Below are 26,455 nucleotides of genomic sequence, written 5' to 3'. Positions count from 1 at the left end.
TGTAGGATCAAGTAGAACTATTTCACATTGTATGCAAGAACCCTCATCAAGTTGTGCAGTAATCTGTTCCTTTTATATGATAATTTGAGGAGGAACTCTAGCAGATTATAAACTGTAAAATTAATGAGAAAGCTCAGTATGACTAATAGATACTTGTTTTAGATAATGTTTACAAAGTGAGATACATGGTGTATCCGCCATAATCCTTCATGACATTGTCTACCGATTTAGTAAACATGAAGAAGTTGACCCCCGGAAAGTAACTAAAGTACCTTCTTTAGTTTGTTTGTTTTAAGAGTGTTAGCTAAGCTTGGTCTATTTTTGTGTTTTTCGTGGCAAGGCTTGTGACATGTTTATATTTAGTTACCGGAAGAATAAAACACCCATCTGGTAGTCCCCCACAGTATTAATTTTCCTGCTGTTATGAGCTCTTCCTTAATACTAACCAAACCCAGGAAATCCCAGGAAATTATTTTTGAGTCTATTTTTATCCCTGATTCACTTTTACTAGGATTGTCCTATTACTATTGTGAATGTAGTAAGTCACATAATCAAGCTGCTTATGGCTTATGTTGTGACAAGCTGAGAGGAAAGTATGTAGCATGCAAGACTTCGTTAGTCATACTGAAACAAATAACTTAGTGCATATAATCATCTAACTCAAAATACAGCACGGCACAGAGAGATTGAGGTCAGACGTGCTAGAATGAAACTGGGGTCTTTCTGATGTGTGCATGTGTTGGCAGAGAGCTGCTATGTGAAATGTGAACAAGATATACCAGCGTGGGAAACAGTATTTTTTTATTGGCATTTTGTAGTGGCTTGGAATAAAATTTAGGAAATTAGAGCTAAATCATAGGACAATCTCAGTGCAATCTATGCTTATTTTTTTAAGTGTAAAGCACCATAAAGATGATAATTCCGATTCACTTCAATTAAAATGTGAAATTGTTCATGTGAACATACAAATGTTAAATGGTATAGATTAAAGTCTTTGAGGCCCTTGTAAACCATGTAGCTTAATGCTTTAGCATGTTCATGAAATATATCCTTAATAAGTTGTTTCAAAGCTGTGTATGGCATTAGATAGTGTTTTCTTTCTGTATTGTTCAAGTAGCAGGACAAAGGCGGGTTTAAATTCCTTTCCTATCTACTTATCTAGAAAAGCCTTTGGGAGTATGAGAGTTTCTGCTTCATTAATACTAATAGAACCCAAACAGGACTTTTAAGTACCTCAAGGAAGCGATAGATACACAGGATTTTTATCCAGACTGTGGCAAAATGCTCTGTGCTTGATTAACTTGAGATAAAAGCTGACACTGATCTAAGAAATTGAGATTGTTTTGCAGTAATGGTAGAGTGACACTTTACAGATCCATCTTGATAGCAGAAAAAAGAAACTTCACTACATCTGAAAACTGCATGTTTGAGAAGATCCTGACTTTCATGTAGTCCCCACCACTCCCTTATCACTGGTGGGGGACAGGAAGGAGTTGGGAGGAAAAGCTGAAAGTCTGTTCCTGGAAAGATACTGAACATCTACGTTATACTAAGTGCTAACGGAAGACTCCAATAATACTTTATTTTCTTTGGGAATTGATTAGTTTTTACCCTGATGGAAGAGCCACTTTAAATATATTTTTCCATAAGCAGTAAAATTAAGTGCCATGTTTCCCCAAAAAGTTTTGGTTTTCTGTCATGGAGGGACCTAGGCACCTGCATCTGCCTTGGCTCTGCTAGTTCAGTGTTATATCATACATATCAGCCACATGGATGTTGCTGATTGAACCAAGAAGGTGACTCACATTTTGTGGGAAAACTGTCAACTCCTGAATAAGAAATAGGAGGCCTTACAAAAATAAATCAATAAGGCAAACACTAATATAAACTAATTTAGTATGACAAATAACTTCTAGAAATGGTGTGACACTTCTCACTTCTACAAAAAGATAGGGTCTCAAGAAACTTCTTACCTGTTCATGGGGAGGTCTGGCAAGAATTTTATTGAGGCATCATTGCTGTGCTATTTAGCAAGGAAGCAGTCCAAAAAAAGGTAAAAAAAATAAGAAAAGATAGAGCTCTTCTGTAAGGAAAAACAGAAGGGGAAGAACTTGCTTTGGTACACAATTTCGTGTATTTGTCCCTCCCATAAGGTTCAGACTGTCTCTTCCCTACTCCTTCTATGGGTTTTGCCATTTGTCAACTACTACAGAGGGATGAAGAAGAATGAGATTAGTGGTACAGTTGTGTATAGGGCAGCAGAGAAATTTTGGAGGTACTGTTGAGGGAAAAATCTGCCTTTGTTGCACATTGGACAAATTGGAGTTAGTAGCTGAATCCTGTCCGCAAGCCATTACGTCCTGATACTTGAACTAAGGGATATTTTTTTTTACAAATGTATTTACTATAAGCATTTTATTTTGAAGGAGCATCTACACGTCCAATATTTCACTTGACCTAAAAGCATATGTAGCATTGCATCATGTTCATATAAGCATGAAGAGTACTGTCAATACCATTCCTAAATTTTAACTGAAAATTGCAGAACTGTTTGCTGTTTCATGTCATGAATTTTATCATAACTGTGTACTTTTTGGCCAGGCTGATGCAATGAGTATTCAGTGAAGGCTGGCTGTGCTAACCTAGGCAGCATAATGTGAACACGGGTTGGGTGATGGTGGCAGTCCAAGATGTTTCATCTTCATGAGGGTGGATGTTGCAAGTTGCAGAGTTTGCACTGATCAGTTCAGGCTCTATTTCATGGGTCTGTGCTGTTTCTAGCTCTTACTGAATTTGTTCTGTGATGAAGTATCTACCTTTCTCCTACCAGTTTACACTGTGATTGTGCCATGGGATACTGTAAGTGGAAGTACAACTGCTTGGGTCACCATTTGGGAGAGGAGGGGAACATGTCAAATATCTTTTGAAGTTATAAACTGATGAAGCCCATGGTATAGGTAGAGTTAATGGCTGTACTGGTAGTAGAGTAACCTAACAGCAATGAGACTAAGTAATTGTGGCAAAAGTAAATGCTAGCATAGATTTCAACAGCCCCTGAGCCCCTTAGTCCAACTAAAGTTAACAAGAGTTTTCCATATATTGCAGGTGTTCACGTAATATAAATGTTATAATGAAAGTGGTAGACTTTGTATTAAAATAGGAGACACTCACCAGCATTTTTTACAGAAAGCAGTTCCTGAATCTTTTGGGTTTTTTTAATGACTTGAAACTTCTTTCTCATTTTCATATAAATATATTCTTAGCAAGATTAAATTAGCAAGATTTTATCTCATGCTTTCCTGTTCTTTACCTAAAATACTTTTCTGTCTTATTCCTTTGTCTGGTAGTAGTAACCACTTTTACCTGATTTTTATTCTGTGAAGCTCATTTTTATTTCCCATTGAAAACAGGCTTTCTGTAGGTTTTTTTCTGGACTAGAGCAAAAGCTGACTTTTATCAAGTGAACGAACTGATGTGCCAATAATACATTAGCAGAATTTTTGGATCTGACAGTACGGAGGTTTGAGAAGCAAAGTGCAAAGACAGTGTATTCAGGTTGAGATGTTAACTCGGTGTGTAAAGACGAAACATGGAGAAGCTTGTCAACATAATTAAAGATCTGCAAATCATTCCTAAATCATCAGTTTGACCTGAATAAAACAGTGCTCAGTTCTTATTACTGTAATGTACTTTTCAGAATATGAAGGTTATGCTTAGCATTGCATCTCATCTTTTGCAGTATGATTTCAGCACAGGCATTATTTGCATTAATATAGTCTTGAACATAATAAAGCCCTTGACATTGATGTAGTTTATTTGACCATTTCAGTTTGAATTAAAATTTAAATATTTTTTGTAAAGGCAGAAAAATCCCAAAAGTAATCAGCAAAAGTACTGTTACGGAATTGACTCTTGCAAGCAGGAGGTGGGTTTTTTATATCCTAAATATCAAATACATCCACAGATGCTTGACAAAAAAGGCACTTCTTTAATGCAAAAGCTGAGTTTGCTGAAACAAACATAGAAAGCATTCCATCAGCAGATGAAGATGATGAGCCAGCGTGTTCCCTAGTAAACCAGAAACTCAAAAACAGTGAAATATGTTTCATACTGAGTGAGCTTAATTTGCACACTAACTTAAACTTTAAATATAGTCAGGTCTGTTTCAACCACCAATGAAATCACTAGTTTTGTTTGCTAGACATGACACTGTTCAGTAGTGACACAAGTTGGTGACATGGAAATTGCTTTGAAACAGTCCATTTCCAACTTATGTGGAAGAGGTCAGAAATACTTGAGCCTTTTTCTGGGTTTTGTGAGTCTGTTGTAAAAGTGTGTATAATACCTCCATTCCATACATACAAATTTGCAGCTGATGATGAATTTCTTATCTTTTGCAGCTCTGCAGCAAAACAGGGTGGCATACCTTGTACAGAACATCTGTGGAAAACTTTACTTTGTGCTATTAAACATGGAATAATTTTTTACAGCACCATTTCTTTGTTAATGGAGAACACAGTTACTAAGTTATTCCAGAAATCAGCTGGAGGGCTTTGTAACACTGGACACCTGGGTGAAGTACCTGCTTGGAATAATACATAATGTCTAGCTCTGCAACTCATTGAGAAAATAGGGTTTGCTGAGACATTTCCCAAGGAGATGGAAACGGCTTAACATTTGGTTTTGTACCCCTTTCCAGGACTGGGGTATACATTTAGTACTGAGAGGTATTAAAGAGTGTAGTTCCTGCAATGATGCAGGCCTTCCTTGATATTACCCAAGGTACCTTGAATGTTTTGAAATTGCCTTAAATCTACAGCTGCTGTAACAAAACAGACATCAGGTCTTCTAGATATAGGACACTTCTTTGCCTGTAAGTGATTGTAGAATAGAGCAAATCAGCTGGTGCATCTTCAGAGCAGGTTTGTGTAACTGATAGCACAGGTAGGCATTTTTGTGGGCATTTAAAGGGTACTGCTTTACTGCACCATCAGTGAAGCTCAGTTACCCCAAAAAGTCCATCCTCATTTTCTTGTGGCAAAGCAACAGCTAAGGCAAGAGATTATTTGTTCTGAGCGTGATTTGCTGAATATCGTGTCTCCTGACCTTTGATCAGATGAGAATTATTGGAGATTAATTGGATCAATGGTGGCATATGACATACTTCAAGTATCTGTACAGAAAGATTTATGCTTATATCTGATTATAGCAGATTAGTACCTGTAGATATAAAATGTCAAATCTACTGTGCATATTTAGACCTTCCCAAACATCTGTTCAGTGAGATCTGAGGTGGTTGTTTTGTGTAAGCTGAGGGTTTTTTGAGGTGAGTCTACATTTAAAAAACAAAATTAAAAGGGCCATTAAGGAAATTAGTAGTCTAATGTGGATAGGACATTTGAGATTTCACTTGTAAGACTGAACAAACACTTGATTTGTAATTTGTTCACAAACAAGTAAAATGAAATTTGTAAGTAGGTGTATGTCTGTTCTGCTCTATGAGCTGAGATAAAACCCTTTCTTGTTAGGTTAAAGGCCGAGTTGTGATTGAAGAATATGGAAAATGAAGCACATTAGGTTGAAAAAATAACTGATCTGTATACTGGTGTGAGTCAAGAACTGAAATTATTTTCATTATTTCTAGTATTTAGGATACAGTTGGGCTACTATTTTTCTTTCTGAAAGAGATTTGCATGCAGACTTTTTTTCTAAGTAGGCATTAGTACAGGTAATATTTTGTTACCATCCAGGACCTGAAAAGTTAATTTTTTTCAGAGAGTCCCAATGTCTTACATACTACAATATGCTTCTGCTTTACTCTTTTCCCCACCCCGCATTGGTGGATATTTCATCTTGTCTTGAGAGGAGAAAGCCATGACATCTTTTAGTTTACTGCCATCTTTCTCTCTGTGTAATAACTCGTATGGCACTTCCTTTCAATTGCTTCTCTGACTTTCCTTACCTCACTTCCATCTTAAGTCTTTAAATACAGGCCAATTGTCACTTCCCAAAGATGCTGCTGCTTTAGGCCTGTCACCAGCTGTAGTGAATGATGAAGCCTGAGAACAGACATTGCCCAATAAGTGCCCAGGAAGTGAATCTTAACATTATAAGATATTTTGTTTCTGCTTATCATGACATTGTAAACTAAGTAATTCAGTAACCTGACTTAACTTTTGTGCAGCCTAGCTGTGAACATGGACTCAACATCACCTTTGTGGGTCTGAGCCCCAACTTTGAGCCAAAGTTCGTGTTAGCTAAACAATATCTTTAGAAACTACTTACATAGTTTCTGAAGGCTTCATAGTTCTGAGGCTTAGTAAAGCCTCAGAATTCAAATATCATCAAAGCATGAATTATTAATTGCATTAGACTTTGGCATCCACAAAACATTGAAGTATAACTATATAACTATACTTAATGAGGTCTTCATCTCCAAGATCCTCATTTTCCAAAAGTCAAATGAAATAAGATAGTTTATCTATCATGTTTTTATTGTTGCATGTGGCCATAAAGTGGATATTTTGAGGCAATGTTGTTTCAATATTTTATAACATCACTGTAGAAATATTTTTTTTTCTTTGTTAACATTATAGAAAGTAAATCAACCAGTCCCTTTTAACAAAGGAATTACATAATATATGCAAGAGGTTTTTAAATTTGAGGAGATATTCAAACTGGTAGTCACATCTATTGCAAGCCATATATTTTCTATTTCAATAACAGAATACTGTTTTCTGTTGCAGTTTTCATCATTTTGATTGCTTTCTAAACTCTGAGTGGACAAATTAGTTGTAACAAAATATTTTTTGTTGTATGTGTGCATGTAGTTAGTAATAAGCATACAATTATGTGCTTTTGTAGCTTCATTTCTTTACATTTCCATTGTTTTGATTCTAAAGAGACAAGTTTAGTTGTATACACACATGCTTTCTGACAACTGAACTATTTCTAAGATTGTCTTTTAGAATATCAGCAAAGTGTCTTCAGTTGTTTCTTTTTCTAACTCATTAGTGTATGAATCATTAGAATTACTATGATCAAAACCACTGTTAATTCCCATATCTTGAATTTAAACTAGTATTCATTCTTGTTTTAAAACTCTTACTTAAAAGAAATTACAAGATGTAGTAGTGACATAAGGCATGAAATCCTTAAATTTAAAGGACTGAACAGTTTACAGGAAACTGGCATGTAGGAATTAGTGGTTTCATCAAAAATCCAGCACTAAGCCTTACATCTTTCTTCCATACACTCCATATCAGTTCCTTTCCAGTGCTTCTTTGACTGTCCCTGAAACAGTTCACCTAAGAAATCAAATCTCTGTAGGGCATAACTTTATGTTCATAAGTTATTTTCATAGCTGCTGTTTTACATAATAGTTCAGAATTAGATGTAGAATCTAGTAGAAACCAAGAGGGTAAATTTAGATACAGTAAAAGGTAGATACTCCACAGTATGACTGATCCTACATAACTAAGACACTGGATTTTCCTCATGTTCTTGAAAAGGGTGCTGTATCACTGAGACTATTAGTAGTTACAGCTTTGTAATTATTTGGAGAAAAGAGCTGAAGATTTAGCATTATATCAGACAACGTTATCCAATTTCTCTCTCCATATTGGTGGTCCAACACATGCTTAGTGCTTTGACTTCAACCTGGTTAATGCTGTTCTTAACTGTTTTCTAAATTAATACCAACAGGTCAGTCTAAGGCCTATTTCCTTAGTCTCTTGGAAATAGCTGCACCATTTAATTCATGTGCTGGTATTTCTTCTTATGGTCAGGGGACAGATAAAGGCACTAATCACAAAGACATCTTTATTTTTGCTCCTAACTTTGCATCCCTCTAGTCTTCTGTTTGCTAGCTTCCTTTCTTTGTCTTGGGTAAAGTTGGAACAGTTTCCATTATTGTACATAGACTTCTCTCCTTTCAAAACCTACTAATATTAAAACGGTTTGTAGAACTGATGAGTTTTTGTTGGATTAATGATCGTCAAACTAATGAGTAACATCTGTGTTCAATATTGCATTATGTTGAACTCTAACATGGCTTGGGATTGAGAGTTCTGGGATTTGGAATACATCCATTCATAATCAAAATCTATGTCTCTCTGTATTGAAGTTTCTTTAAATTATGTACACATCCCCTTTATTTTTATTTCTCTCAATCTTCATTGTTCGTTTTTGTAACTTCTAAATGCATTTGACCCCTTAGCTCTGTGTGGTCTAGCTTTATCACCTATTCTGCAGCTTTGGTTCAACTCAGCCTTCAGTTAAAAGAGTGGCTCTGCTACATGACTGATACCTCTCCTGTTCTTCTACTTCAGCTTTCTGCGGCTTCCAGTTTCTCCAGTGTTCTCTGCTGTCCTTCCCGTTCCATCTTTTCTTTGACAATTTCTTCATTTCCGACTATGTTCTCATCAAAAAATCTGTCCTGTCAGTCTCCTGTGCTGATTCATCCCAATTTTTTTTTTTAATTTATTTTCACATTCAGAAATAAATCCATGATCTCCACAAAATGAGTTCTCTGCTCCTTCAGTTCTGTCACCCCTTCTACCTAAAAAAGCTCTATGTTCAATGGTAGAGTGTGAGAAGTCAGTTACTTACAGGCCTCTTACTTGATGGTAATATTCTGTTTACTCATTTTCAAGAAAAACTAGGTAAAATTTCATAGACGTGGAATAAAGTAAGTACAGTGAGTGGAGTAAGGAGTCACTGATATGAGGTAGCTAAGTTATTTTTAGTGTAACAGTCTGAAGATTTAAAAAAATTGTTTTTGTCTATAAAACCATGAGGAAGGTAAATGCCAAGAAAGAAAGGTTTCAGCCAAAGGCCAGTGTCAACAAAAGAAAAAAAATACATGTAAACTAGTAGTGAATTACTTGATTAGTACAAAGTCCATAGTTGACCATATTGCTCTTACCTAATCTTTTATCTTGTTTTGGAGTTCTTCAGTACTATGCTGGACCCTCTTAAAAACAATTTCTCTTGCACCCAGTTCAAGCCATTGTCTCTGACTATAAACTGAACATTGCCAAGGAATGTGCTTGGGCACTGAAACTTTATAACTTATTCCATTAAATTGTTAGCAGATTCGTGGTATGACTTGATCTGGGAAGGGTAGTGGCTGTCCTTAATAGTCTGGAAGTTAGCATGTGCCAGATAGTGTCCCCAGTAGGCAATATGAATGAAGGTACTTTGATTTGGAGACAGGGAGTTTAATAGTATGGACAGGGCCAGACAGGCAGTTGGCCTTGGTACTGCTCCATTCATTGATGTAAATGTAGCTGTTACTCCCAAGTCGCTGGTGACCTCTTTATAACGACATGTTAGAAATTGCATTCTGTCCTTCTTTAACTTCATAGATAGATCAATTGTAATCTTTTATTTTCTTTGGTAATACTTGTGCTCCCTGAATTCAATTGCTATGTCTGTAATTGCCTTTACATCTATATTTCCAGTGGTCACTGAGAAGATATCCTTATCAGCCCTCTTTTTCTGTTAAGATTTCCCAACAAGCTATCCTTTGTCCCTTTTCATTTGCTGGATAACATTTTCTGCAGACAATTCAGAACTGCTGCTCCTTTGTTAATTAATTATGAATTCAAGCTAAAATAATCAAATAGAATCTGAAACTGCCTGTTGCTGACCACTGCAGAGCACATGTGATCTTCAAGTTGAATTTCTTCAGAAGTTCACACTTTCTGAGCAATGAGTCCTATAGATTGTTCTCTGAATACCATTTCAAAGATGCAGCCTTTTCTTTCCGTCTCCGCTTTTGTTCAGGCTTTTGTCCTGTTATGATTCCATTGTTGAAACATCCTTCTCTCTGACCTTTGCAAATTCAATATTGCTTTACTCTCATCTAGATTCAGTTCTTGCTTCGAAGTTAATTTCCTGCCCTATCACTTTGCCATCCGCATTCCTCCACTGACTCTCAGGTTAAGTATGTCTTTGAGCTCAAACAGAACCAAAAGCACTCCCTGGCAGATCCAGCTTTCATCCCATTCTTGTGAATATTACAGATCAAATTTAGTGGTTCACTTACCTATTTCAAAGCTAAACTTAAGCCATTTTTCTGCCTGCCTTTAGGCATCATCGTGGCCCAATGCTGCTGCATTCCTCAAGTCAAAATTTTGGGTCTTTAGTTTCTACTATCATGAGCCCTAGCACTAATTCAGAAGCAATCCCTGTCATTAGTAATTACCCCGATGCCTTCAGAATTTACTACATGCTATTTCCTTTGCCCACCCCTTGCCTCCCACATTCTAATGCACAGTGTGCTGAATCCAGTAGAAAATGTGTCTCACTGGTGCTTGCAGTTCCTATCCAAATCCTACCCAATATATAGCTCAATAAGCCTCAAATCTGAAAATATGAAGGAGGAGGAGCAGCAGTTATCACTGTAAGAACTGGACAGGTTCAAACCTCTGCTGACAGGGAGTGCAGAAGCTGAATAACTATTGCTGACTGGATTCCATACTCAAATTCTAGTTCTACCCTTAAAGCTGACTTTGTAATGCAGTAACTTGTATCCACCTCAGAATGAACCATAAGACATTTGTGGCTCTTACTCTGTCCTTCACCTGTCCTGCAAGGATCCAGTGTTATGTTTTAGTTTCCAGATCTAGCTCTATCATTTGATGAGCACAAGTCCAAAATATCTGTAAGATACTTTCTCTTGCCATTTAATGCCTCATCTTGTTCCTGATGTTGCTTGTCCACCAATGAATCTTTCTCTTCAGCCCCTTATTTTATTAAACTCTGATCTTAGCCTTAACCCTAACAGTAGCCCAGTTGCTCTGTCAGTCCTAGGCTAAACTGATTTGGTTTTGCAAAAAAGAACAGCCATCCTAGCTTCTCGTGGGACTGCTAGTGAGCTGAGCTTTTCATTACATATTTGAATTCCTGCTCTGAGCCTAGCTTTATCATCACAATGCCTCCTTGCCCTCCTTACTAGACCAGCACTTAAGTAAGTTCTTTCAATATAATTATTAGTTAAAGCTCAGCAATGGCCATGAGACATTCAGCCTGAACCCCAGTCTTTGCTGTGGGAGAAGACACTTTTGCAAGTACTGTCAGAGGGAAAGACTGCTCAGTTCATGTAGCTTAAACAAAAACTGAGATCAAAGTTCTTTAGTAATTCACTAATGACAGATAATTAGTAATCTGTGAAGTGTACATTCATGATCAATATCAGCATCACAGCAAATAAATTGCAGTATTAGACAAATACAAAAAGTTGTTAAACATTTGAGGTTTCTAAATGCAATTTCCAAAGTTTCAATTGCACTTACAGACATGCATGCATATCAAGTGTTATGTGTATGAAGCTTTACCTACATCCTATCTCACAGGTAGTATGGGTTGTGAGCACACACAATCTATTCTGGCAGTGCAGGTTTTCCTACTTGCACAAATCTCTTGTTGGAGATGTCGGTAATGCAGCGTTACGTGTGCTCATGCAGTTCCCTACAGCCCACTGCTGTGTATGTTGACAAGAAAGCCCCACCACGAGGTCACATATGCACAAAGAGATGTGAGTCCCTACTAGGTGCACCCCATGCTGGCACTGCCCTAGCTGGGTACAGGCTAGTCATGATGTCTGGCAGGGAGGCTGAGCTGTCTGGCCTAGGCAGAGGTGGTGCTGGCAAGGTGACTTCCACTGGTGTCAAAATGAGTTTGGATTACTGCTGTTCCTGTCCAAACTTTACCTCCCCTCAATTACAAATTTTAACGCTGCTTTTATACTTCAAGGTAACTTTGTTTCAAAAATTTATTTGAAGTTTTTCACTGAATCACAGAATGGTTGAGGTTAGGAAGGGACTCTAGAGATCATCCGGTCCAACTGCTATGCTCAAGCATGACCACCCAGAGCCAGTTACCCCAGGCCATGTCCAGATGGCTTTTAAATACCTCCAAGGATGGAAACTTCACCAGTGATCAGTCACCCTTGCAGTGAAAAGTGTTTCCTGATGTTCAGACAGCACCTCCTGTGTTTCAGTTTGTGCCCATGGCCTCTGCTTCTATCATTGGGCACCACTGAAATGTGCCTGGTTCCATCCTCTTTCCACCCTCCCTTCAGGTATTCGTAGACATTGATGAGCCTTTTCTTCTCTAGGCTGAGTGGTCCCTCAGCCTTTCCTCATAGCATAGATGATCCAGTCCCTTCATCATCTCCATGGCCCTTTGCTGGCCTCTAGGTGTGGCCTCACCAGTGCTGAGTAAAGGGGATCTCCTCCCTTGACCTGCTGGCAGTAGTTTGCCTAATGCAGCCCAGGATACTGTTCACCTTCTTTGCTGCTCATGTAAAGCGATTGAATCAAGCTAATGGTTGTCGTCTTCTTTAACATGTCCAGTTGGGGCCTGATAATAGTCTTCCTTTTTAATATAATCATTTGGGGCAAAGATTCTTCCAGCAGTTTAGTATAATCAATATATGTATACACACACAGTGTTTACACTCACAATCGTATCTTAGCAGGTGGTGTTGTCCAGACCATTTACTAATGGTGGCCATTAAAATCTTGATAAACTCTTCGTTGTTGATGGTATCAACTACCATTTTTAACTCAGAGATTTGCAGGACCCTGTAATTAACCTAGTTCTTCAACCTGCTTTGGATTCTTTCCTGAACTCTTAATTATAAACTCAATACTAATCCTTTCCAAACAAAAGCCTAGTGTCCCATAACTGGTAAAGAACTAAGATTTCTCTCTGTTCATTGTTAGTTACAGTTCTCATCCTAAACCTTTGAGCAATACCTGAGGCTTTCAATGCCTCTGAACACTGTACTAGTGATAGTTGACCTTTTTGATACTTGATATATTTGTTTTTAAAAGCATAGATGTTTGCATCTGCCTAGATCCATTAGTTGTTTTCCGTCCTTTGGTCTGTTTGTTGTTTTTTTCTTACTTCTGCTGCACAAACAGGGTTTATGTGATTGTTTGGTTTTCTAGGTCTCCATTTAACCAATGAGAATTCTATTACAGCTTTTCTGTAAACTGACACTTTTTGGTGGAGCTTTTATGCCAGCACTATACAATTTCTGTCACCTCTGATGCTGGCAACTCATCTGACTTTTAACATTTTGTGTGGCAGTTCCAGTTACTTCTCTCTACTTTTTTACAAAGTAGAGAGAAAGTAGAAGTTAGTATGTTGACTGTGTTGCTCATTGAGATTGATTTTTAAATAACAAAAGCTATAGTCATGTATTCAAAATGTAGCACAAAAAAATTGAGTGAGATAGGAAAAATGTATCTACCTAGGCAATCACATGTTCATATGGTGTATTGCATCCCAGTAGAAGCAATGTTACAACCTTTCAGCTTCAGAAGAAACCAGCCCCACAGCCAATTTACCAAAGTAGAGATTTAGCAGAAAGTGCATAATATATGGACAGTTAACAACAGGATTACCCTTTCCATCATCAGTACCCTTGATCAGATGGCCTGTTGGCAGTGACAACTGAGTTACAGGACTCCTTTTTTGCAAGCTCCTTTATATGGTTTGGAGAAACCAAAACCAGGAGTAATAGTTTGTATTAGTTTATTTGTAGTTTCTATCGTATAGGTGCACAGGTGACCCACAAAATCATACTAGCTCTCTAATTGCTGACAATTAGCAAATTTTGCAAAGTGATCTTTTAGCAATTTCACCTCTAACCCCAAGCACATGAAACTTATTTCAGTTTTACTGCTGTGTCAGTGGCCAAAAGCAGCACCGTACAGTTTTTATATAAGTCTTCTGCAAGCTCTTCAGCATCAGGCATTCAGTGGCTAGGGGATATATACAACTATGCCAGTAAAATTAGATTTGGGACCCACAGCTAGACTATACTATTCTGTCTTCCAACTCAGATTTAGTTTTTGAAAGCATGATAAGCTGAACCCAAAATTATGTAAAATGGCTGTTCTTCTCTTAAAAGCAGTCTTAGAATCAGCGTGTGGGTTTACTAATATTTTATAAGTTCACATTAGAATGTGAAGCTAGTGGCTACATCTACTGTTAAATTAAGCTGTGAAGACATGGGCCCAAACACTATAACTTAATAACCTATCTGGTGGTGGTGTTAGAAAGCTCCTTGGCATTATTCTCGCCTAGCACTTTCTCACATAATTAATTGATGTGGTTTAGGTGTTACTCCAGTCTAGAAACCAGTATGTAGTTTTTATGTGTCTCTCCTGTCTAGATGGTGAGCATTTACTAATATGTATGCTAGTCTAGGCTAGTTGACCTCAAAGAAAGGCTCTGGTACTCTTCAACCAATTAATATAAATGTAGCCGCTGTATCTGTTCTATAGCAGCTTTCTAGAGAATGCTTTAATTCTGCCATGAATGTGCTCTAATTAAAGATCATTTTATCACTCTTTCGTTTGTTCTGGGGCTGGTACCGCAGCACACCCAAGAGGCCATAAATTCACTCTAGTTTGTACCTCATCCAGTCCTTAATCCCCACCAGTAGTCCTTAGCAAAAAGTTCAAGTCATTATAGTATGTAAAGATGAATAAAAATGAAAGGATATTGTGGTCGGAGAAGTTTGTTATCCAACATACTCCATACCCATGTATGATTATCGAATATGCATGCTGGCTGCTGCACTCATTGATCTTCGGCCAAAATTTCTATATTTCTGGTTTGACCATTGTGCTTGTAGAAGTGTGCTGTGTGTAGTCAGACACCATTAATTAAGGATTTTCCACAATGTAATTTGTTTTTATTCCAGTGTGCATACTCATAAATCTCAATGATTTCAGTATCACATGCTGTATGTAGCACTGTAGCACCATCTTGTGTGAGCTGCAAATGTGGTTTCAGTATATATATATATATATTTATTGATCTTCATGTTGACTATAACAATTTTATTGAAAACCATTTTATGTAAAACTAAAATCAGGAAACAAGAACATGAAATAGTTCCCCCTTATAATATATGTGGTAGATTTCATAACAGTGCATTCAATTTAAGATACCTATTTGTTAGAATGATCCATATAAGTATGAGGCATGGGATGCTGCAATCTGGAGGCAATAAATATACATTTTTATCTGGTTTATGCTATAAAAATACGGAAGTAAAGCATAGAGATCAGAATCTTTGTGAGAAATAAAATGAAACTATAGCATGGGGAAGAGCTGTTAGGGAAAATTAAGAAGGAATTTTTATTAAGTAGCTGACAGGAATAAAGCTGGGAAATGCTTTTAAATTATAGCAGGTAGCAGATGACGCAAGGACTCAGAAATCAGTGTTCATAATCAGCTGTAGTGCTTTGAGGTTTCTGCATGTTTGGAAAGATACACATTCACAAGGCAAAAAGTCAGAAGGGAAATGCATAAAACAGTCTTGTTCATATGACAGAACAATGATTGGAGGCATGATTTTGGTACATCAAATACACTCCTACACTTTAATATCTCACATACACTTCTTCTGTTCTACCTTTTCATGCTTTAATTTGTGTGTAGTTTCCTCTCATTTTTCTTCCTACTTTTAGTGAACCAATTTCTGTATACTCAATAGCTTGTGTAAGAGGAATTATAGTCTTACTCTTAATTATAATAGTTCAACCAGCCATGGAGGAGGTTAACTACTACCTGCTGCCATTGCTACAAGTCCAGCATATTAAAGTAGTAGTGACAGTTCTTCCTTTGAATGTAATCAGCATATTAAAGTAGTAGTGACAGTTCTTCCATTGAATGTAATTGTATTGGGTTTACGTGGCAAGTTTTGGTAGTGGGGGACCATAGGGGTGGCTTCTGTGAGAAGCTGCTTCCCCCATGTCCAACAGAGCCAATGCTAGCCAGCTCCAAGACAGACCCACCACTGGCCAAGGCCAAGCCCATCAGCAACAGTGGTAGCACCTCTGTGATAACATATATAAGAAGGGGAAAAAACTGCTGCACAACAGCAGCCTTAAGAGAGGAGTGAGAATATGTGAGAGAAGAAACCCTGCAGACACCAAGGTCAGTGAAGAAGGACCGAGAGGAGGTGTTCCAGGCACTGGAGCAGAGATTTCTCTGAAGCCTGTGGTGAAATCCATGCTGTTCTATGGTGGAGCCTTTGGAGGACCCCACACTGGAGCAGGTGGATGCCCAAAGGAGGCTGTGACGCCTGTGCTGGAGTAGGCTTCTGGCAGGACCTGTGGAGAGAGGAACCCACACTGGAGCAGGTTTGCTGGCAGGACTTGTGACTCCATGGGGGACCCACGCTGGAGCAGTCTGTTCCTGAAGGACTGCACCCCATGGAATGGACTCACACTGAAGAAGTTTGTGAAGAACTGTAGCCCATGGGAGGGACTCATATTGGAGAAGTTCATGGAGGACTGTTTCCCATGAGAGGGACCCCACAGTGGAGCAGGGAGGAGTCCTCCCCCTGAGGGTAGAGGAGTGACAGAGAAAATGTGTAGTGAACTGACCCCGACCCCCATTCCCTGTCCCCTTGTGCCACCAGGGTGGAGGAGGAAAAGAAATTGGGAGTGAAGTCAAGCTCAGGAAGAAGGGAGGGGTGGGGGTATTAAGGTTTTTTAAGATTTGATTTTATTTCTGATTATCTTACTCTGAGTTGCTTGGTAATAAACTAATTTCCCCAAGTTGAGACTGTTTTGCCTGTTCCAGTAATTGATGAGTGATCTCTCTCTGTCCTTATCTTGACCCAGGAGCCTTTTGTTATATTTTCTCTCCCCTGTCCAGTTGAGGAGGGGGAGTGATAGAGTGGGCTTTGGTGGGCACCTGGCATCCAGCCATGGTCAACCCACCGCAGTAATGAAAAGCAGCTCTCACTGTCACTCTTAGCACTTTCAGCCTGTCTTGCGAGAACAACTATATACTTTTTCTAAGTATATTAACAAATTTTTATACTTATGAATATATGGTAACTCTAAGTCTTCTTGAATGATTATCTATTTGAATATTTAGGTGATGGAAACATATGGTTAGCAGCTTGAAGTATAAGAATTTGTAGCCTTTGTAATAACTTACTATTCTTCAGTTAAAACTAGGAGTAAAAAGTCAAAGCATTTTTTACTTTTGTGGGTTTTGTTAGGATTTCCTCAATCAAAATAATTCCTTTCTCTTCCCCAATGATTGGACTCGATGATCTTAAAGGTCTTGTCCAATCTAGGCAATTCTGTGATTCTGTGTTAGTGTCTTTGTCACTGTTTTCTGCTCTCATTTAAGAATATTGTATTTAAGGATTTACTGTATGTACAGTTTAGTAATTTCCTTTTTATTTAATTTCTTTCACTTCAGGTAACTCTTGGAGTAATCCAGTAGAAGTGACAGCACTTTATTCATTCGATGGACAACAACCGGGTGACTTGACTTTCAAAGCTGGAGACAAAATCACAGTCACAACCAAAACAGATTCCCAGTTTGACTGGTGGGAAGGAAGAATAGGAGGACAAACTGGCATCTTTCCAGCCAATTATGTTTCCATAAGTAACAACTGAATTTGTATAGAAGAAAATGTTGAAGCAGTAATATATTTACACTGAAAAAATATATTTTAACTTTTCAGATTTTATTAAAATGAGATTCTTGATCAAGACTATTCTAACACAAAATTGAAATGCATTAAATGACTTTATCTTTCCCCTTAACTTATTTCTTAAATAAACAGGAGGTGATAGTCAATTTATGATGAAGCTTTGGGCTTGAGTAAGTTGCCCTACCTATAAAAAACACTCCAATTTGTGTGTAGTTTCATTTCTGTCTTGCTATATGGATTTACTTTTTACATGAGGGAAAAACGCAAACAATTTAAAACTAGACATACTGAAAAAATACTTATTTCTATCAAATTATAATTTATGGTCTCTTTCTATAATAAATGCTCTCAAATTTGCTTCAAATGATCTCTGAGTTGCAGTTCTTTTCTTTTGCTAAACACAAATTTTTTTGTAGGTATGTCAGAAGACATTACCTTTATACTTGATTTTAAATATCACATTAAGCATTGCAGGTTTTTTTAGTAACTTCTTTAGGTCTGGTCCCCAGTGTTTGTCCTTGTTAGGCATACAAAGACCTATTTTAAAAAAACTCTGTAACAGTTAAGCATTTCAGCTTCTCTGATAGCTTGTCTTACATTGCCCTCATATTTGAAGAATGTAAGCACTTCTGAGAGTTTGTTTAATAAAATGCATGAATAGTCCCTCCCAGAAAATATATATGCTTTTGATGTCCCTTAATTCCTGTAGGAACATGTTCCTCAGATGGAGAGCAAGATAGAGAAATCTCTGCCTGGTTCACAAGTGAGCTTGTGTAACTCTTCCTGATTTGCCTTATTTAAGATTTTTTTAATGTTTAATCTTTAAGAAAAGAGCAACATAGAGTAAATTACAGAGTAAATAGAATAAATTATTAACAGTAAGATAGGGAAGATATTTTAGTAGGATATAGGTAGTAGTAATGTATAGCACTATCATTCTCAGATTTCAACAATTTTAAGTATTTTTGTAAATCAACTTTTTTTTTTCAGATGCAGATACTGACTTGAAAGTTTATATAACAAATCAGAGCAGAGGTGGGAATGAGACTTGGAGTTTTGAGAACCAGTTCAGTTTCCTTGTTGTTGTTGGATATGCTGAATTTGCTTCTTTTATGGAATTAATGCCAAGATGATAATTTTGCTTCTTCAGTCTCAGCTTTTCCCCACTTTAAGAAGTATTTTGTTAAGTCTTTGTTTCTTCTAATAGTTCTATGGGTATCAGATGGAAAAATAGTATGTGTGATCTTTCCAGCAGCCAAGTTGCAGTTGATCTGCTGTTATGATCTCTCAGGTGCTGTTTAGCTTTAAGTTATCCCATCTGAATGGCAAAGTTAAGCATAGTATAGAGGAAGACTTATCATCATTGGAAAAATCATTTCATTCCACTCACTGGCAAAAGTTTCTGGATTTCTTTCTGACTGGACCACATGTTTTTGATAAACAAACTCAAAATGGGACAGAAGAGACTGAAACCATAGTCAAATGCATTTGCTACCTTCAGTTAAAATCCTTGACGTTCTTTGCCTCATAGACAAGACAGATGTATGTGATCTGTCTTCAGACATACCACCACCAAACGGATCCATACTGCTTGCAGGTGTTTTTTTAGAAAGTGTTTTCCAACCAATTGGAAAGAGTTCTATAACCCTTATGTAGCTGCCATGAAAGCTTTAATATATGCCTTTAGAAGGACTGTTGTAGCATCTACCAATTTGAGGTGAGAAAGCAAATTCTGAGTTTACCTATCTTTCATAGACAGCATCTCTTGCTTACTAAGCAATAAAACACTAAATCATCCAATATCAAGACTTGTTGAACAGGATTAATAATAATATCATAGATGTAGAAGCTAGGTATGCCACATATTCCCGAAGAATTACTCCTGCATTTATTATACCCTGTTACTGCACTTTAGTTATGCAGTACAAGCGGAAGCATCCACTAGCAGAATTGTGCTGTAGTTCTTCATTAGTCATTTCTAGAATGCTGGCTGCTTTTTCAGCTTTTGTACTTGCGTTTGTATAGGGCTGTTAAAGCTTCTTAACTCATCTCAAGTGTCTTCTTCCATGAAACTGTCAGAATTTAGGAATTTGCACAGTAAAATCTTTTTATTGTTTATGTAAATTCAGCTTCTTGGATTGCCTTAGCAGAGTTCAGGCAAAATGAGGGTTATCTAAGTGTTCATGATAGTCTGTAGACTCTGCAGGACAACATTGATTAATTACTAAATCCAAGCTGCATTTTGAGGAGGAAGTATTAAATTGGATAATATTAAATCCTTTGCTACAGGATGCCTGACCAAGATCCAGAAGAAAGAGAAGATACTGAAGAAGATTATGCCTCTAGCACAAAGTATTAAATATGTTTGTAGACCAGTTATGAGGTGCCTGGTATCTGGTTTTTAGTGGGGGGTTGGGAGGATGGATGTGTAGGACCAAATCAGTCGGTATCTCTACTAGAAGAGAAAAAATGAGTTACAGACCTCAAGAGGATACATAATAAAAGCTACAGAGATTATGGGCAAAGTACTTCTGTAGTGTTGAGCAGGTTCAGTTAATCATCCTGCTCATCAACAGTTACCTTCAGCATGCAAAGCAACTGTTTTTATTGCTGAAGCACAGTTAATGAGACAATATTAATTTATATCCAATACAAGTACTTTTCATATTTATTTTGTTACTATATTTTATATATGGCAGCACAATTTCCTGTCAGTCTTTGTAGGCTTTATTTTGAGCAAGGTGATTCTTCAAGGATAGTAGTTAGGCCTGTACGCTCTGATCAGGTAGCTTAGTCATAATTCATCTTAACAGTAGATGTTTCACTATCCTAAATAGTCAAAGTAGAATTTTCTTGGAGGAAATCTTATGAATTACCATGTTATAGGCTTAAAATTTTTAATTTTGTGGTGCCTAGAAATATTTTTTTCCATTATACCTGTAAGCATTTTTCTCAGGATATGATTATTGATGGGTCATTGGACTCACAGATCATTATTGCAAGGTGTGCGACAAAGAGTCTTCCTTCTGACATGTCTTGCTACTGTGTACTCACTAAACACATGTACACATATTGATGGCAGGTTTGCAATAAAGTTTTTACCAACTTTGGCTTTTATAAAATATCAAATAATTTGTCTGTACAAGCATTTGAATGCGTCTTCCCTGTCCATGTCTGTTACTCCCTTCAGAAACCAAGATGCTTACCTGTATGTCACACTTCAAGGACAAAAAGAGTGAAAACTTAGCTTTTTTCTCACCCTTAGCATGAGTTTGGGTCTTGTTTGGTTTCTAGTGGACTTGAAGATATTCCTTGTAACAGTTTAGAGGACTAAACTAGTTTTTTTTGAGGTAAATCCAGGATAACTAATGCCTTTACCACCTATATCTATTTGTGATAGCTTTCATTGCTTACAACTAGAGAAAGATAAAGGGAAGAAGTTAGTCTTTTTCCTCTTTTAACAGTTACCTTAGTCTCCCTAAGCTTTGTTTTCCTACCTGTATTTTCAACCTGAGTTTGAATTAGTTCCTAAGCTCCCTCTGTCACCTATAGGAAGGGACTTTTGGAGCTTTAGACATGTTAAGATGATGTAGCTTCTCTGCTGGTCTGAATTTGTTCAGTGCATGCAAGTTTTCCCTTATGAGACTGTACACTGGCTAATCCACTGTCATTAAGTAAATTCTATTTTTCCACAATAAAATCCTACCAGAGAATATATATTGATAGTTTTGTGGTTTAACCCCAGACAGCAACTAAGCACCACTCATCTGCTTGGTCACTCCTTCCCCACCCAAGTGAGATGGGGAGGAGAATCAAAAATGAGTAAAACTCATAGTTGAAAGAAGTACAGTTTAATAATTGAATTAAAAATAAAATATAATAATAAATATAGCAATAATAATCATAATAATTGTAATGAAAATTAAGATAACAAAAAGGGAGAGAAATAAAGCCCAAAAAAGACAAGTGATGCACAGTGCAATTGCTCACCACCAACTGAGCTATGCTCAGCCAGTCCCCAAGCAGCAATCCACCACTCCCGACCAACTTCCCCCAGTTTACATACTGGGTATGATGTCATCTGTATGGTATGGAAAACCCCTTTGACTCTTTGGGTCAACTGTCTTTGCTGTGTCCCCTCCCCTCTTCTGGTAGGGCAGTGTGGGAAGCTGAAAAGTCCTTGATTTAGCCCAAACACTGCTTAGCAACAACTAAAACATCAGTGTGTTATCAATGTTATTCTCATCCTAAATCCAAAACACAGAACTATACCAGCTACTAGGAAGAAAATTGACTTTATTCCTGCCAAAACCAGGACAGATGATAACAAGACTATCTACCAAGTTTACCCAGCAAGAGTTCAACTCACAGGAAGATCCTAGTGCATACAATCTCTTCATCAGCTTTTGGATCAAGGCCTGCTCTCCTTCTGTGATAGCTTAGTTTCTTCAAATACACCCTTTCCAGAGAATACAACTGCAAAAGACTTCGTATCTGGTTTATATTGGTATTTAGCAAAATTTACATTAGCTGACTACAAGGTCTGTTGGTTTTGCAAGGAAAATCCATTGAAATAACTCATACATAAACCCATAATTATTAAATACACCAATTTTTACATAATGTTTGTAATGGTGAAACAATAATACTTGACAGTTCCATGCTTTCAAAATTTTCAATGTTCAGAGTGTTTAGGCAACTATTTGTCAACAAATTATGTAAATAAGAAAAGTATTCAGCTTTTGGTAATGGGACAGGATGGTACATTTTCAAGTTTATCTTTAAACCATTAAGATTTGCTTAAAAAACAAAGTGCTCATTTTATCCTGATACCAACCAAAGATACAAAATGCAGGGGCAAAACTGAAAAAGGTGTTTTGCTTTCTCATCAGGCAGTTGTTAAGATAGAAACTGTGTGCAACTGTTATCAACAGATCTTTCTTCCACATGCATATTAATTAATGCATCCACTTTAATTAACTATTTAAAATGGTATCTATGCATTCAGAAATTTTAAGAAGTTTTGTAAAGCTTATTAATTTTATTCCTAACATCTCTTTGACAGCTTACAACATTTTGTCCATTTATGTGCGTTTGTGCTATTTTTAAGTACATTACCAAAACCGTAATTGAGTGTGTTCAAATTCTATTTTTTTAATACTTGTTTTGCAAAGATCTGTTAATTTGCTAGTAATTTAACCTTAATTCATAATTTTAAAGGTAACTTTGGTAGTAAGTGTATCTCCAAAACTTTTGATCTGACATTTTCCTCCATTCTTTTTTTCCTTGCAGGCCATTGCTGACCAAAAAATATTTCTATTAGGTGTATGTGTAAATTTCCATCATGGCTGATATCTCCAGTCCTTTAGCAGCATGTATACATGTAATCTCACTTTCCCTTCTTACATGAGGTCAAATATTCCCATTTATTTAACCTTCCACAAAAACATCTCAGGCTGGTCTTTCCTCAGTAACTGTTCTGTTTCGCTCTTGTATGTGTGCATGCACACACCCAGAGGCATGCCCTGGGTGGTTATTTTGTATCTGTGTTTGCATAAGGACCAGCTCAGTCTGACTGAATGTCTTCTTTAGTGATGTTCTGTTCTGTTCTGTTCTGTTCTGTTCTGTTCTGTTGTGTTTAATAAACTGGGGCTGGAGTGGCAGGTAGAAATTCCTTAGGATTGAGTACTGGCATCTCCTTGAAAAATGCTCTAATCATGCTTGCACAAATTTTGAAACCAGATTTTTACAAATTGTGTCTTACATTTACAAATTATGGTTTTAAATACATATTGCATACATTTCTACCAATTCTGTAAACAGCTTATGCCTATATGATCATAAGGAAGACAAAAATAGTCGTTTATGTAGCCTTTGCAGTAGATCTTTAAAAGAATTGTCTGATCTAAAGGGAGCTGAACTGTAGCTGTTTATGTTGATTTATTGTGGGTACTTAGATGCACAGAACTTTTGAAATGTAGACCTTTCTGCTGTGTTACCTACATAAAGATACAGCATCCTACCTATAGACATCTATTTCTAGAAAACTTGGCCAGAACATTTTGAACTCACAGTAGGTTTTATCAAGAATCTAAATTTATCCAACACTTCAGTCTAAAAGTTCATGGGAAACCATTTGTGAGTTTTTAATTGATTCTTGCTCTTAATTGAATTAGAAATGCTGCAAAGAAAACCTTTTGGGCTTTTCCCGTGCTGTAACTAATGTAAGAAAAATAAATAAGAAGAAATAGCAAGCTTCATTTGTGCAAATAGTTCCTTAAATGTTAGGAGTGTTATGAACTAATGCATGCTAACCCTGGTGCTAGATTCATATCCATGTGTTCTAAATCTGTGATATATCCTGTAATTCTTTACCCTCCTTTTTTTTTTTTTATCAGTGGAAATAAAATTCCTGTAACTGTAGAATGCTGAGAAATTCTGCATTGCTACAAGGAGTCTTTGCATCTGCCTTTATAAAAACTTCTAGGTCTTACTGGCCTAAGTTCTCTTCAACAGTTCTTGAACCTGACAAAGTTCACCATCCATTTAATCTTACGGAAAAGGCAAGTACCCCCAGCATGCATATGTGTATTTCTAGCCTTCAGCTTGAGAATTTGTTTTATACAAAAGTCTATATGAGAGGCAGAGAAAGCAAGCTAGGCAGCGCCTAGAGGAGCTAAACATAGCTGTCTACCACATGGAAAATCTGCCTAGCTGAAGAACCAGGAGCTACTTGCTTGTTGAACCTGACAATGTTGTCTGTAGTGGTAATATGAGCCTGAAGGTATGAAGTATAAGTACATGAAGTGTTTCCATAAACTACGTGAATACAATTAATTCCACTCACAAAAGCAGTAATCATCCTTAAAGTAATTTTATTGTTTAAGAAATGTTGAGGCAGTTTCCCCTCTTCTTCTTTTCCACCTATGTACCCATCTCCAGTCTTGTACTAGTCCTGTGCTACGTATGGCCTTTTAGTATCTGACTTGCTGAATGCTCAAGGACGGTGTTTGACAGTGTCCAGGGCAATTGAACCTCACCATCCTGTGGCCTCCTTCTAAACACTTCAGTAATGCTAACCACTGTACCAAAGAGATAGTTGTGGGGGGGAAAAAGGAGAGAGTGGTTAACTGGCTTTGGCAGCCTGTATTCTCACATCATTCCTGTAAATGAAAGTTGTTGTTCTGTCAAATCAGATATATAGTCTCACAACGAACATTATTAGAATTCCAAATTTCTGAATGTACTATTTTCACAATATTTGCAGTGCCTTTCATGCTTTCAGACATTTTTATTTTATTTTTCAAATGCAAATGCTAGTCAAATCCTTTTCTCCAAGAGTTTTACATCATTTTAGACTCTAATTTTTATGCAATTAAATGTGAGTTATGCCTCACAGTAAATTTAGGTAATGCTGTTGAGGGAAATTAATAAAGCACCTGGATGCAAAAGATTGACAATTCCAGCTGTTTGGGAGACATTTTTGATTACTAAAGTATCAAGTCACTTAAACAGGTGCTATTCTGTAAGATTTTATCAACTGCAGAAATTTAGGCCAAAGTGAACTTTTTTTAAGCAGAGGTGATGTCTGTTAAAATACTTGTTTTAATTTGAGTTATACATTCTGTGGTGGTCATTTTTTGTGGAAATTCGATCTGCCCATTACCTTTTAAATCCTGTCTCAGGCTGTTACTTGCTCTCAGACCGATATTCCGTTTAGTGTGTCTTGTATTTTAACATTCTCAATTTCCTTCTGTCGTATTTGTTGTCAAAATTAAGGCCACAGTTAAACCAGAAATTCAAAACATCAGTCTCTTATTCTAATTGGTTTCTTGTCAGCCATCAGATTCTTATAAATGTGAACTGGGACAAGCTGCTTTAAGATTTTGCAGCCGAAGATTGTGTTTGATGTGTTTTGGATCACTTATTTTGCATATCCGATTTCATGCTTTTCAGACTAACCCCTTGTTTCCTTCTGGCAATGATGAAAATACTTGGGCCTGTTCCAGCAGATTTTGCATCAGTGGGATTCTTTTGGTAGCTTTGAGGTAGACTTTGAACATTAAATGGTGCTACTTTTACCTAAAATCTTAAAATCTATGTTACTCTGCTGACTCCACTGGCAGCCAGGCTGCTGCTCAAATTACAGTGCAAAACAGAGATTATTGATGTATTTATATGCTTCTGGGAGCAATCCAATCAGTATTTTCTCCATAATCATCACACTCTCAAGCAATACATACTCCTAATGTGGCTTTGCAGTAGCTCACATTCCTAGCAGAAAGGATAATGAGTCCTTGCAAAGTATTACTTTCTTTTTGTATCACCATGTATGTGTTCTTCTGGTTAGTTACTTCTGCCATTTCAAAAGCTATCCCGTATATCTCATATGTTTGAAGCTAATTGCAACTGAAGTTCTGAAGCAACCCTGACATTCTTTGCAGTTTCGTGTGCAGGTTGCCAATCTTCCTGTAGATCCCTTCAGCATGGCCATGAATGTGACAGTCAAAGGAGACAAGACTTTCTTTTTGAAGATTCCTAATCACAATTGATCTTTTGATAGCACAAAAAAAGAATTTGCTATATAAAAAGTAAAATCCTATAGCTACTTCCTTGTTTTGCCTTCTCAAGTTTTGGAACATTACCTTAGTTTAAGTTAGAGTATTTCATGATATAGAGAATTTTTGTCTTGCGGCAAGGCTTTTTCTTCTGACACACAGAGGTCCCCTTCTGTACAATAGCACTCATTGCCTTTGCTGATAAATGTTAAAAAAGAAACAAAACCAAAAGTGGAAGGGAAGGATTTTCATCATCAACCAACACATCCAAAGAGCATTTTTATTTTGAAAATATACCTAGATTTGTGCCATGTACTTTCAGGTACCTGTTCGGGTAGGTTTAGGAGTCCTCTCAAGTTAGATATCTGTTTTTCCAAAGCAGTCACTTGAGAGAGGTAGGTGGCAT

The 26,455-nt window shown here is 37.1% G+C and overlaps 1 protein-coding gene across 1 annotated transcript in view; it reads left to right on the top strand.

Annotated features, from left to right (window-relative positions):
• The window catches only part of SH3YL1 (SH3 and SYLF domain containing 1), a gene marked incomplete at its 5' end in the record, with an annotated part of 36,076 nt that extends 18,623 nt beyond the window's left edge, over nt 1-17,453 (top strand). Inside the window, one exon of the mRNA XM_010162094.1 lies at nt 17,254-17,453. Within this exon, the coding sequence (XP_010160396.1) occupies nt 17,254-17,453 (200 nt within the window). The remainder of the gene's footprint in view (nt 1-17,253) is intronic.
• Between the last annotated feature and the right edge of the window lie 9,002 nt (nt 17,454-26,455).

The sequence above is a fragment of the Antrostomus carolinensis genome, unplaced genomic scaffold (genome assembly GCF_000700745.2).
Source record: "Antrostomus carolinensis isolate BGI_N321 unplaced genomic scaffold, ASM70074v2 scaffold3342, whole genome shotgun sequence".
Taxonomy (NCBI): domain Eukaryota; kingdom Metazoa; phylum Chordata; class Aves; order Caprimulgiformes; family Caprimulgidae; genus Antrostomus; species Antrostomus carolinensis.
This window is presented reverse-complemented; position numbering and strand designations above follow the sequence as displayed.